General features: G+C 39.4%; 2 protein-coding genes across 3 annotated transcripts; both read left to right on the top strand.

Moving 5' to 3' along the window:
- Positions 1-275: 275 nt before the first annotated feature.
- polr2h (RNA polymerase II, I and III subunit H) lies at positions 276-2,348 on the top strand. Its single transcript, XM_062450466.1, has 6 exons — positions 276-458; positions 665-754; positions 864-947; positions 1,098-1,191; positions 1,347-1,430; positions 1,655-2,348. Exons 2-6 carry the CDS (start codon positions 682-684, stop codon positions 1,770-1,772), a joined length of 453 nt encoding a protein of 150 aa, XP_062306450.1. The 5' UTR covers positions 276-458; positions 665-681; the 3' UTR covers positions 1,773-2,348.
- Positions 2,349-2,988: 640 nt separating this feature from the next.
- mfsd8l1 (major facilitator superfamily domain containing 8-like 1) lies at positions 2,989-10,968 on the top strand. 2 transcript variants are annotated; one of them, XM_062450786.1, is made up of 12 exons: positions 2,989-3,591; positions 5,428-5,613; positions 5,850-5,912; positions 6,213-6,332; positions 6,425-6,504; positions 6,785-7,130; positions 7,249-7,322; positions 7,941-8,154; positions 8,289-8,411; positions 8,635-8,765; positions 9,578-9,697; positions 10,001-10,127. In XM_062450786.1, exons 1-11 carry the CDS (start codon positions 3,516-3,518, stop codon positions 9,656-9,658), a joined length of 1,494 nt encoding a protein of 497 aa, XP_062306770.1. In that variant the 5' UTR covers positions 2,989-3,515; the 3' UTR covers positions 9,659-9,697; positions 10,001-10,127. The 2 variants fall into 2 exon arrangements, with proteins under 2 accessions (XP_062306770.1, XP_062306769.1); XM_062450785.1 differs by having other exon boundaries at positions 2,990-3,591; positions 10,058-10,968.
- Positions 10,969-14,524: the final 3,556 nt, after the last annotated feature.

The following is a 14,524-nucleotide window of genomic DNA, read 5'->3' as shown; positions in this document are numbered from 1 at the left end:
GTTTCTAGATTTGGATGATGTTATAGGTGATTGAATCCGAATAAAGCTTGAATATAAAATGCAAATTTAGCCTGATGTACTCTAGTCCACCACACAAACGTCATTGTAAATATCCGTTTATGTGTGAGTAGGCTACTCACAAAAATGTTATAACACCAGAGTGCATTTTTGAATAAGGAAACGATTATGCTCTGTTAAAATATCTTATCTGACAGTGAAAATTATGTTTATGTCCCACAGCCCCCCAAATAACTTCCAGGTTTATGTGCTACGGAAGTGATTGTCTAGTTCAAACGTCAAAGGTTGAACACATTGTTGCTGTGCGCGGCACACTTGATTGAATCAGTCATGAATGAAAATTGACTTTTCTAAGCCATTCTACACACCCCAATCCCATTTTCAATTTACTACTTGTAGGAAAGTCTTATTTAGTTGAAATACCATTTGTCTGATTTGAGGTAAGTGAAATTGTTCTCAATGTTTGTCTGCTAGATGGCTATATGATACATGCTAGTTAGGTAGCATGTAAGCTAATGGAGATGCTATCTAACCATAGGTAGCTAGTTGACAGACACTTCCAGATAGCTTCTTTTGTCTATCACCGTTGTTATTTAGTCATATTTGAGTGTCCCAGCGAAATCCATTATACTGTTACGTTCACTAGGACTGATTCAGTGGGCTATGGCTGGAATTCTTTTTGAAGACATCTTTGACGTGAAGGACATTGACCCTGATGGCAAGAAATTTGACAGAGGTAAAGTTTGGGCTTATACCAATATAAAGAACAAATTGATTAATCTATTTGTCTGTCACACCCCTTTATTAGTATCAAATATGAGCGTCCATTTTATCCAATGCTCTAGTCTCTCGTCTCCACTGTGAAAGTGAATCCTTCAAGATGGACCTCATTCTGGATGTGAACATTCAGATCTACCCCGTTGATCTTGGTAAGGAGCACATTGGCCTGCCTGCCTGCCTGCCTGCTTGCCCTGTCCATTTCTGTTGCTGCTGTCATGTTGTTACATTTCCATTGACTGTTCATACGTAAATGTGCTATGCCCTGTGTATAATATCTAATGTCTGTTCTTCACAACCAGGGGACAAATTCAGGTTGGTTATAGCCAGCACTTTATATGAGGATGGGACACCCGATGATGGAGAGTACAATCCACAGGACGATAGGCCGTCGAGGTACTATTAAATTACATAAGATAGACTTGATTGAGGTACATTGAGGTCATGCATTAAATATATTTAGAGGGTTTGCTATTGAGGTAATGCACTAAAGGTGGTTAGGGTTAGGATTCCTATCTAATCCTTAACGGTTTTTTTCTTCTTCCTCCTAGGGCAGACCAGTTTGACTATGTGATGTATGGCAAAGTTTACAAAATTGAGGGTGATGAAACCTCTACAGAAGCAGCGACACGACTGTGAGTGACGTTCACAGGTTCAACCGATCACAGGGTTCTGTTGTACAGTTTACTCCTTGTCTTGCTATATATCTTGCTTGTTATACTGAGAGGGTTTCTTGGTGCAGGCTGAATGCCACCCGTTGCCTTTGCTGAGACCCCCTTCCTCTTCCTAATCATGGTGTATCTGATCTTGCATGCAGTAACTCTTGTGTGTGTGTGTGTACGTTCATCCCTCCCCTCAGCTCAGCCTATGTGTCTTACGGAGGACTCCTCATGAGGTTGCAAGGAGATGCCAACAATCTGCATGGGTTTGAAGTGGACTCCAGAGTGTACCTTCTCATGAAGAAACTTGCTTTCTGAACCACACTATGCCCCGTTGAGGTTCATTTTCTCTTTTTACATCCTGACGTCTCACTGAAACAAGGACCACACTCCATATGGAAGTCACGGAGTGGTGTTCAGCTTTACGGGAGATTTGTTGGAAGACTTCCAAGGCATACAATATGTTTTTTTTAGTCGCACTAATTGTAGCTACTCTCGAAAAGATGGACTTGGGACTGTGGAGCAAATGAACCACAGCATGCGCCACCTGTTGGTAAATCATGTAAATAAAGAAAACATTTTTTTTAATAAGAATAGAAAAAAGTTCACTAAAACTTGTCATTTATGGGGTTTATACTGATAAGTATGTTTGTTGTTCCACCATTATACTGCATTTTAAAGGCTGTTATTTTGCTTTCTCAAGTCCTGTCATCTGCCACAAACCAGTAACATATTTTGGAAACCAGTATAAATGTCTCCTGAAGGGTTGCAACCTATGGGTATTTTGGATACCATTCGTTCTGTGTTGCCTAGGGACCGAATTCTATTGCTTGTGTTGCAGGGATTCCTGTCTGCAAATATTGAAAATTGAATTAAATGTGTTCCTGAAAGAGACAGTGTTTGTGTGACACAGACCTCAGTGTCAGCTGTAATGGAAGTCACAGGATGAGCTGGTCACCAATGACCCCTGGTATGTGAAGGCAGGAGTCTGAACATTAATCATTTTCAGCACTGCTGTTTCACCATTTACTGGTATAACTTTCTAAAGCCTGGCTAATACTGTATATTTAACAGTTAAATATTTAGGCTCCGTTAGATTTTTTCATATCTTGAATTAGATTGCAAGCAGTGCTTTCTATGAACATAAACCTTTTCAAAGAGGACATGCTCTGCTGTTTTGGGCACAAATTAATGACCAAAAAAGGTTTAATAGGATGGCCCATGGTCACTATCTACGTATTATTCAGTCGTGCATGCATTGTCAAGTCACCAAAGGGGGACATTTATTTATTTTGAAAAATGCTGTGGAACAGAAAAGGCTGCACAGGTCAATGTGTAGGGCAGCTCCTTTTTTCAAGTACAAAAGGAAGAGCATACTTTCACAGTTAAAATATAAATCTAATTACACGGAAGTTTTTCTGAGTGCATTTTTATGATGCAGTTGTATTTTTAAGAGTCTACTGAAAAAAAGTGCTCATAACCACATTCCCAAAACATCTGACAACCGGAAGCGATTTTGTACTTGCTGCTGCGATTGCGTAACGGAGAAGAGTATCCCTCAACTACTAATCTGCGATTCTCACCACTGACACGTTCTCCAGAAAATATCCGACCGTTGTCATTATTGTGCTTAAACAGTTTCACGTCACAACAATTTAAGAATATGGGAGTGGTTTCCAAAAGAATTTCATCGTTTTGGGAAGGTTGTTTTCGGGAAATGTGATTGGCGAGTGCGCGCTGCAATTACGTGTTTACAATGCTGTGAATGAGACAGTTTAGGCTGTGTTTTCCCTTCGGATATCCTCCGTCTTCAGTCAATGGAGTACGGATGCAGTGCACAATGTTTTGATTTATATCTTCTTCAAAATGCTCTATTGAGAAGCAAGGCAAGCTCCAACCGAAATATGCCTGCATTGGATCTAATTGGCTGCACTGTCTCTCGGATTAGTTTGACTTCATCGCATGGGACGGTCTTTTAGGAATACCTATTCATGTTTAAAGTATTATAACGATGCCAACATAAATTATTAAAATACACTATCAGTAGTAGCTCCAACAGCGATGGATTATCGGCGGAAAAAGAAGCTGACATACTTCACTATTGGATTGATCTTTCTTCTAAGTGGAATCGAATATGGTAAAAAAATGTTTTGCTTTGATTACTCCATGGATGTAGCCTACTGTTGATTCGCTCATTGCTCAGATATTGTTAACCATACATAATATAGGAGCTGTCACATATGTCCACATCACGAACCACAAATCCAGTTAGTAAGGCACAGTACAGGCTACATTGTTTATCCAATACAGTAGGAACGTTGAGAGCAGAGTTCTAATGCAATCATTAGACAGTAACACAATTTTCAGCCTAATCATTTATAGGGGATAGTTACACTAGCTACATATACTCTTGGTAGTGTAGACAGGTGATCCATGTAGGCTTTCTGTCACCTCAAATTGAATCTCCGCACCAGTTTTATCATGCAATCTTTAAAAAAATTAGTATACCTTCAATGGTATACTACAGTACAAAAATGTTAATAATTAAAAAAAAGTTATTAACAGTGTGACCAGGAAGGTTGTTTCACACTGGTGTTAAAGTGCCACTGCTTTCATGCAGGGAATCCGAGGATTTGTAGAATTGCATTTCTTTGCAGATTAAAAAAAGATTGATTTCATCTACTCTTAACCCTCGTGCTGCCTTCGGGTCACATGACCCAAAGGTTCATAACGAACCATCGTTGTGTTTACCCAATTTTACCCAATACAAAAACAAATTAAAATAATTTTCTTTTAAACTTTGCAATGTGGGGGGTCTGAGACAGCCCAACGGTTAAAAGAAAATGCTTCACTTTGTCTTTGTATGCGGTAAATCTGTCGCAATACGACGGTGGGTCACAATGACTGATGGGTCAGAATGACCCGAAGATAACACAAGGGTTAAACTGAGAGTTACCCCCTATACTTCTATTACACACATTTGTCTTTTTCTATGGCTCTCATACGTTCACACAATGTTATTGTCTGTGTCAACTGGTCAGTATTTCCCCACAGTGTACCTGCTTTTTGTACCAACGATTTCCAGCCACCTAATGACAACCAGCTTCAATTCTAAGTGTGTATCAATAATTGCATTTGGTCAGCACTGTTTTTGTTTGTCTGTTGGGACATGGTTTACTTAGGCCTGCCCAGTTAGAGTTTGACACTGTTTACACATGTTTTTTGTACAGGTTTAAATAATCCATGCTAAATGTTACAAAGTTGTTCCTCAACATTCAACACTAAATGATTACCAGTGATCTAATAAAGACCTAAGACATGGAAGTGGAAGAGACTTAACTGATTAGGCCTATGTACAGTGAGCAGTGTCCCAATTGGCTGGCCACCAGCTTCTATCCAATGGCATTTGCAGTTGATGAACCTGAATCATCTGCGATGCAAGCACTGATGAGTCAGTGTCCCAGGTCACAATGCTGAGAGGAGACAAGAATGTGAAATATGTTTCTAGGGGTTTGTAATGTGACATTTTAAACTGTGCGTAATGTGGACACAGTGTGCCTCTCTCCTCCCTGTGCTTACAGCTTACGTAATGTATGTGGGTCCTAGGTAGGCCTCTGTATTGTTAAAATGTTACACCCTGAGGTTTTCATTAACACGTGTGAAAACAAGTTTCAGATTAATCCTATAAATTTAGCAAATGAAGGACATTGCTCTTTTAGAATTGCATGACATACTACAATTCCCCTACCTGTGACTCCTAATACCCTTTCACACCGGAACCAGGTTCTTATTCAGTATATTTAAGTGTGAGATGGATTTAGATTAAACCCATGACTTGTGTAATCATATTTTTAATAATTTCAGGTTAAGAAGCGAGGTTGGTGTAAAAATCTTTGGAATAGGGGTTCAAGCCAATGGTGACATTGGTGAGGAGTAACTTAACACTTTTCTTCTCCTCCACACCTTCTTTCAGCCGTAATCTTGCCCACGATATGGAGATACTTGCAGACACTGGACGCGGCTCCCTACTTCCTGGGTCTGAGCCTATCAGCTTTCAGTCTGAGTGGTCTCCTCACTGGACCTCTATTTGGCCTCTGGTCCGACCGGACCTGTGCCACCAAGAAGATCATCCTATTCGCCAACCTCTTTGAGATAGTCGGTAATGGCTTGATCTCATTGCAATGTTAAACTCCCCAGTTGCTGGACCCCAGTTGGTGTCCAGAAAGTAAGACTGGGTTCAAGGTTTTTGAGCAAGAACATTTTCTTTGCAAGACTCTCACTTAAAATAAAAAATAATGTATAGATACATTTGCACAGCAGGTTTCTAAAAATTCAATCAATCCATGTTGACACACTTTATTGACTTGGTCACTTTGCTCTCTCTTCCTCCTGTAGGCAACTTCATGTACTTCATGGGCTATTCCAAATGGCTCTTGCTGTCCAGCAGACTTGTGGCAGGTGAGAAAACCGATTGAAACCGCTGTTGCAGAAAACTCTCTGGTGCGGCACATGACTCATTTGATTAAACAATGATTTGCAAATTTTAATCTGACCCAGTTATGGACAAACATCATGTGAAATGTAGCTTTCTATGAATCATCAAGATAACAGTAAAGTGCAGTTTAGCAATTTATCTTACTAGATACTCGAATCTCAATAGGTAACATCAATGTCTGTCTTGGCCTCATACATAGTGTTATATATAAAGGATTACTGTATGTTAATCTCAGTGACTGACCTGTAAGTGTCCTCTCATAGGAATAGGTACTGGTGCTGGTTCATCCATCTTTGGCTTCCTAACCCGAAGCACTGCCCCAGAAGACCGTTCCACTGTGTTCGCTGCAGTCATGGCATGTCGGCAGGCTGGCCTTCTGATTGGTCAGTGCTTGTCGACATCAGTGCTTACCATGTTTTGTATTTTTTCGCTGACTCACATCGTACTCATGACATTCAGTTACTTCCTCCTACAGGTCCAGCATTCAACATCTTCCTGAGGCTCTGTGATTTTGAGATGGGCCCGTTTCTGGTCAATAAGTACACCGCACCAGGGGTAAGATCTTTGGGGCGGAAATCTTTATTACTGATGGAATAATATGTAGTCCTGTGTTACACTGTAGTGTGTACAAGTTTTCGGCTACTAAAACTACTTGCAGGGTAAAACAACTAAAGTCTGCAGATGAAGTGTTATGGTGACATGTTTGCATTCAAAAGGAAGACAAGGACAATGCTGACAGATACAAAGAACCTAAGATAGAATAAAAAGAAACAAGAAACATTTGGGATTTTAGTGCTCACTCACATCTAACGTCATTGGCATATTTCGCCCCCAGCTCTTCATGTGCCTGCTGTGGATCCTCCTTCAGCTGGCTGTGGTGTTCATGTACTGGGACATCCCACCCCAGGAGACAGAGGACCAAAGCGAGAGCGTAGCGGAGGGAGACAAAGAGGTGGTATCGAGAGAGGTGGAGGATATGGACGGGGATGACGACGAGGGGAAGCCCTTAATGGGGCCCCACGAGCTCCTGGGCTCCTACGGTTCGGTGGTCACCCCCGATCCACAGAGGGAGCAGGCGGCCATCTCCAACGGCGACCTGTCACACATCTCCCCGCCCTCCTCGCCGCCGCCTGAGTTGGACGTACCATCCAACCCCTTCAAGAGGTTCAGCATGAGCCGAGGTGTGCGAGTGATTCTTTTGGCTTCAGGGTTGGGGACACATCCCAAACGTTTCAGTTTGAGGACAGGCAATTACAGTTCAGAAACCAAGCTTCTCTTTCTTTCTCTTTGTCTTGGTAGAGTTCCTTAGAGAAGAGGTGGTGGTTCTTCTAACCGCCCAGTTCATCACTCTCTTTAACCAGACAGCACTGGAGGTGAGCTCTGAAAATATGTCGCACACACACACACCAACATCAAGGGCAACAGGCAAGATAAACAGAAAGCCTTCCAAGGTTAACAAAAAACCTCCACAGAAGATCAACAGAAGAAATAATTCGGTTTTATTACCTGTTAGCAAGCGTACGGATGGCTTAACCAACTAATCGTTCATTAGTGCCTTCTTAATATAGCGCTTCAATTGGGTTTAAAAAAGTGCCTTGATAAAGTGCATGTTGTGCATGTCGGAGCAATAAACAAGCCCCGAGGCCTAAATAACTCTGTTGACTTTGAAGATAAAATGGTGTTTATGCACGGATCCAGGAAAGAAAACAAATCTAAAGCATCGATTGTTCCCCGAAGAACAGTGTGATGTCATTGTGGTGGGAGCAAAAAAGTGCTAGCTGCTGCTATGTCACTTTGAGTGCCACACTCTAACCTCGCCATATAATACCACATACTCTTTTTCCAAACGTAACTACACTTGCGTGCACTTCAGATACATTGTACATAGAGCCTAAAAACATGTATATTTAATATAGATCATCAGCAACAAATGGGGGGGGGAAATATATGTTTTCTTTTGTATAGCAATGACACTTTTTTCCCCCTTGCAGACCATGGTGACCCCATTGACCCAGAAGTACTTCAACTTTGGTGAGCTGGAGAACAGTGTGATGTACTGTATCTGCGGCGTGGAGGTCATCGCTGGCTTCCTGTTTGTGCGCTGGCTGACCAAGCGAGCGGCTGAGAGGGTGGTGCTGGCTGTGGGCCTCATCCTGTGCAATATCTCCTGTGTGTGGTGTCTCATCTTCCTAGCCAATCCCCAAGGTACGGAAAAATACACTGGAGTGTGAGCTATTTCCGTTCGAGAATCACCGCTTGTAGTTTGTTTACTTCAAAAATATGTTTTCCTTGTGTTGTTTTATATTCCTTTTTTCCCCTATCCCTCTTCCTTTTTTCAGGCGGCTTTGCTTGGCAGTTAGCAGAGTTCATCATCGGTGTATTCTTGCAGGTATTGGGACTGCCCTTTGTAGCCGTAGCCCAGGTGTCTCTTTTTTCCAAAGTCACTTCAGAGAAGACTCAAGGTGAGAAACAGTGCCCTCTGGGGGAATGTTAATGAGCTAAAATCTTGGTACTGTCGAGTGAAAGATTGAACTTCAGGGCTCTAAACCTTGTACACACAATCCAACTCAGTGATAGTCCTGCACAAAATGAGACACACTTTTATACAGTTAATAATTTGTATTTTTTTTAAATACTCCTGTGAGGTTATTTTGTCCTCCTGCTAATTTGTGTGTGTTTCCTCAGGGTTCAGTCAAGGAGTCCGTCGCTCAGTGGGAGGTCTGGCGACAATCTTAGGGCCACTGTGGGCCGGGGGACTAACTAGTAATCTTTACGTCATGCTGGGGGTGATGATGGCTTTACTGGCACTGCTCACTGTGAGTATTGAGTGTGTGTGTTTGTGTGTGTGTGTGTCAGTCCTAGGGTGACCACCCGTCCCGCTTTGCGTTGTACCGAACAGCATTTTCACCCCTTGTCCCGCACGTCTCATATTGAGAAAATGTCACGCATTTTCATCAGTCTGTTGGTTTTTAATTATTATAGTTCTTTTGCCTTTTTAAGAAAGCATTTTATTTATTATTTTTGCAGAGTCGTTTTTCACCTATATTTAACAGCGTTTCGTTGTGGTTATTGGTAGAGCTCGACCGATTTATTGGCATTAGGCATTTTCCAAACTATTGGTATCAGCATTTATAATGGCCGATAAATGAATATATATATATATATATATATAAAAAAAAAGGGAAAAACTAAACACCTTTCAACCATGTTATGAGTGTTGGCATTGCATAGTTTTTCCACCAGAAGGCACTCTACAACGTCGCTGTTGGCAACACTGGTGTTTAGAATGCCACAAACCCTACAACCAGCTGATCCAGCCAGAGTCGGACAGAGTGTTAGAGAAATCTGTTTATTTTTTGTTACGCGTTTCTGGATAAAAAAAAATAAAAAATATGATGTCACGTGGAGATTAATAGTATATTGTAAAAAAAATATTACTTATAAGGGGAAATAAGAACAGTATATTTTACTCACTAACTTACATACAAACACGAATAGAAAACTTTATTGTGCTACCTTGGTTTCAGACCTGGTACTTGTGTCATTATTCACTGGTCCTTAAAAAAGTGCAAATGAGGCTGTCTCAACTTCAAATTTTTTGTAATCTAAGGCTATGTCCATCTTTCAGATAATGCTGTTCTTCTCCTATGACCGTCTGGTGGAGCCTAGTGTGGTGGAGCATGCCGACAGCTCTGAAGATTGTGGTTGATTAGGACATGGGTCCATGATGAAATAAGGAACGTAAGAGGTAAGAGCTTTAGATGAGACTTTCATGTTGCACTTTTCACCGTTTCTTTTTTTCTTTTCAAGCTTCCCAAATTTCACTCTACAACATGAACTGTCAGCGATCTCTCTCTCTCTCTCTCTGACTCTCTCTCTGTCTCTCTATGTCTCTCTCTCTGTCTCTCTCTCTCTGTCTCTCTCACCCTCTCTCTCACACCCTTTCTCTCTCACTCTTTTTCCCTTTCTCTCACACACACACGTTTACTTTCGCTTACCAAGTATAAAATTAAGTGGCGGCAATTCAAACATGATCTCCCTATGGTCTCAGGGCCAATGGCACCAAAGACAAAAAAACTAAGATGTAAACACTGCAGACACCTTTCAGCCCCTGGAGTGCTTCCCCGACCCTTGGTGCTCCTGGAATCTACTTACCTGCTCACAGTCTCACACACTCTAAAGAACTTAACATGATGAATGTACTTCTCTGGAAAAACATGTTTTTCCTGTGGAAATGTGTGATAAAACGGAAACTGGGGCAAAGTGGGAATATTATGTGCATAGTGTATTATAGCAATAGAACTGTATACTATTACTATGTTTAACCACAACACATTTAATTTGTTTTAAACACAAACTGAGATGTATGGCTATAACCCACTGGATGTGATCTTTTCCCAGACCTTAATTATCTGCAGGTAAATGAATTGCCTGTTTTGAAATTAAATACACCATAAATTGTGAGTGATCATATGTGGATATCACAATATGTCAAACTATGTAAAAAGACTTCATATGAGGAGCAATATGAAGAATATGTTACTATGAGTTTAAATGTATGGTAACGGCAAGGGTTGTTCTAAGGATCTCACCTAGACTCCACCCTGGTTTGTTACTGATCAGTAGTATGCAGTTTTAACACTAGTTTAACTAAAGTTAACATAATATAGAATCCAATAATAACATTTACGTGATTTTTTTGCTGAAGCAGCCAAGAAAAGACATCTTTCAAACATTTATGGTCAAAAGATTCCTTGTGTTAAAAGACAGACGGGCTTAACTATAAATTTGAACTCTTTAAATATTTTTCGTGTGTGCTGGTGATATTTAAGTTTTTGTAAATTAAAATTTTCAATTGTTAAAAGCTACATTCTATTGTCAATTGAAGTTGTTTATTTATTTTTTATTTATTTTTTATTTCGTCACCACCTACGTAAACTGTTTGATGAGAAAAATCTATTTTTCTGAATTGTCATTGTTTAAAAAAATATGTAAAATAAATGTAAAAACCTTGCTTTATATATCGTCTGATTTTGTTCAACCTTGATGGTTTAAGGTGTGTTTCAATGCACACATAAAATCTCACAAATTAATACTTTATTTTCTATCCCTATTTAGTGCTCTATAAATTAATATAAAAATAAGAAAAAACTTTAAATGTGTGATAAAAAAAAATGTGATATCTCTATTATATGTTATTATTTCCATCCTAAAAACAGCCGACAACTTTCACATATTGCTTTAGATGTTTCTGCAGCTATGTGGTGTCTTTTTTTGGTAAAAAATATATATATAATAATCAGTGCTACCAAAGAGTCAAACAGAAATGGAGCACATGGCAATGCCTTCTACTGATGTAGGTAATTGTAAGGTATTTTGCCAAAAGATTTCTGTTGATTTAATAATTGTACAGAGTAACTTTGTTAACTGTACACGTGACAATAAATAGCTTGAATTTCAAAAGAGTCTCTAACAAAATCATAAATCATTGTTTAACTTTGTTATGGGAAAAAAAACAAGATCACACTGCAAAAATGAACTATGTAAATGTAAGTTAAAAAAAAAAAAAAATCAGAAGTTAAAGACTAAAAACAAGTTGCCAATGCAGTAAGATAATTACACTTGGTCAGATTTCTTGAAATAAGAATCATTATCTAGGCTTTAGAAAGGTGATAAATATTTTTAAATGAGTCGTAAAACACTCATTCCAAGCACTGGATTAAGTCAAATAAACTCAAAACTAAGTTTTAAATTCTTTCAGTGTTTTTTCCTTTCTTGATATTAGTGAAAAGTTCTTTAAAGCAGAACCACTAAACAAGATGATTTATCTTAATTCAAGACTGTTCATTACTAGCTTGTTCATCTTAAAATGAGACAAAGCATAAATAAAATAAAGCACACAGATCATTGTCAACAACAATTTATTGATGAGCAATGAGGCCTTACTTCCTTCTTGGAAAATGAAGGCCTTGAACTTAATATGGAGTTCTAAAATATAATTAGTTATATGAAAAAGCAAGTCAAAGCAGCCAAGACAAGTCTGTCTGAGAGCATAAACTTGATTTAGGGATACATGTCAAGGGAAAGATTGTCATTTTATTCACCACTTATAGTGGTGAATAAAATGACAATCTTTCCCTCCTCAAACTGTTATTGATAAAATAGAAACATGCTTATCTACCCTGAAGCTATAAAGACCAATTTATCAGAAAAATAATAACATACTGTAAAAACTTACAGTATGTTATTATTATTATAAAATGATATATTTTAGTATTTTGTCTAATTTATGTTGTCTTATTCTCAAAGTATTATTTTAAATGATCATGATGTATTCTGAATAGCTTTACAAATTGCTCTGAAAATATTGAGACATTTAGAAGCATTTTCATGCTTCTATTTTTTTGTGTTTCATTCAACTAGATTCTACTCCCAGTATAAACCATTAAACAATGTTCTAAGATAAAAGACTAATTCAAAACAGTTTGACAACATTGTTATAGAATGTTTAGAATGCTTAAATGTACTGAACAATGATTATGGAATAACCCAATATGCTTTGAAAACATAGATGCCATAACCACTGCAAATTATAGATTAAATAGTTTTGAAATCTAAAATTACATGATTGTACAGCTGTGGCAATGTATCTTTTAAATGAAAGTTTAACCCTTGTGTTATCTTCGGGTCATTCTGACCCATCAGTCATTGTGACCCACCGTTGTATTGCGACAACTTTACCGCATACAAAAACAAAGTGAAGCATTTTCTTTTAACCGTTGGGCTGTCTCAGACCCCCCACATTGCAAAGGTTAAAATAAAATTATTTTTATTTGTTTTTGTATTGGGTAAAATTGGGTAAACACAAAAATGGTTCGTTATGAACCTTTGGGTCATGTGACCCGAAGGCAGCACGAGGGTTAAAGAACCATTTCAGCTTTTACAGCTTTATTTCCCTCTAACAATATTGTAATTATTTTGTAAACTACTGACCTTCGACAGAATTCACCCTAAACCTTGAGGTCATTTTTGCAGCAAAATCTGGCTATACCAATATTAATGGATGGGGATTGAATACTTGAAACATTTAAGATTTTAACACAATGGATGTTTAGGATGTTTGTGTTTTAAAACAAAATGGATGTTTAGGATGTTTGTGTTTTAAAACAAAATGCTAAACGGAATTACATTTACGACTAACAGTTCAGTAATATAAGAGAATTGGTCAGGGGTTTGAATCATTTTGCAAGGCACTAAATATACTGTATATTCCAGTATCAAAAAGATACAAAATAGATATATCTACAAAAATCTATTAAATGTAAGATTTGTTTTTATAGATTCTGATGGAGTTATTTACAGCATATTATATTTTATTGCTAATTAATAATCATATCGTGGCTTCAATTGCACTTTGTGCACTTTCAATTCACCTTGACATACAGAGACATACAAAAGTTTCAGTAATTGATGATGAATTGGGAAAGTGATGCTGAATGTGGTGCCACTTGTTGTTCGCTGAGTCTGATAACCAAACAGCAGGGGACGCTGTGGCATTGCACAGTTGCAACCAAATGGTTTATCCTACGACCCAACGAGTTGGCAGGCTGGCCGAGTCAAAGCATTCGCCATTCCTGAAGACCCAATCGTCTGCCCGATGACGTGTTGGCGAAGGGGTGTGGCCAATGCGCTGGCCTCTCTGTGAACCCGTCTCACGCCGGGGGGGAAAGGGGGAGGGGAATGTGGAGCAGGGCCAATGACATGGGGATATTTCTGTTATGTTTTACTGGACCAACACCACGCCCGCAGCAGCAGTCTGACCGAACAGTGACCCGCCGATTAGGGTCAGAAGTTTAGAACGAGTCACGTGTCACATCTGAGGTAAGAATCGTCGGGTCGCTTCTGTCCTGCCCCACTTCCACAACAAATCAGCGAACATTTGAAAAAAAACGGATTTCGAGACGTAAACAGCAGGCGATTGTGGCGCACTACATCTATGATGGACTCGTGAACTTTCAGTGAACTCTTGAGCTTTTTCGCCGAAAGGGAGGGCAATATGGCAGGTTGGGTTGGGGGTTACTGAAGGGGACCCAAATATGTTGAAAATAGTGAGAGGAGGGCGGAGGGAGTATTTTTTTGCAAGCTCATCCCCCTTGCCTGACCGCTGGTTGACCGCATGGCACGTACGGGGGGGGGGGGGGGGAAGGGGGGTGGAGAGGGGTTAAGCGAGGAATTTGGAGGATGTTTTGTAACGTGGGTGCTTGTGTGACAGTGCAGCCTCACGTGTTGTATTCACCTAGGAAGCACTGGAGGGAGCCATTTTCCAGCAATAGAACCTCCACTATTACCAGACATCACTGAATTCATCCCCTCAGCACTGTTACAATTTCGGTCTTTGTTTAGGGAGAAACACAACACAAAGACTTGCGATTAATTTACAGAAAAAACGTTATCCTTTAGTGAAGGAATTCATGACATATAACGACACCACAGCCATGTTCTAACGTCTTTGAACTTTTGCACCTCAATACAAATATAATATTCTGTTTGCGATGTGTCGGGCGAATGATTCAAC

This window comes from Osmerus eperlanus, chromosome 24 (genome assembly GCF_963692335.1).
Source record: "Osmerus eperlanus chromosome 24, fOsmEpe2.1, whole genome shotgun sequence".
Taxonomy (NCBI): Eukaryota; Metazoa; Chordata; class Actinopteri; order Osmeriformes; family Osmeridae; genus Osmerus; species Osmerus eperlanus.
This window is presented reverse-complemented; position numbering and strand designations above follow the sequence as displayed.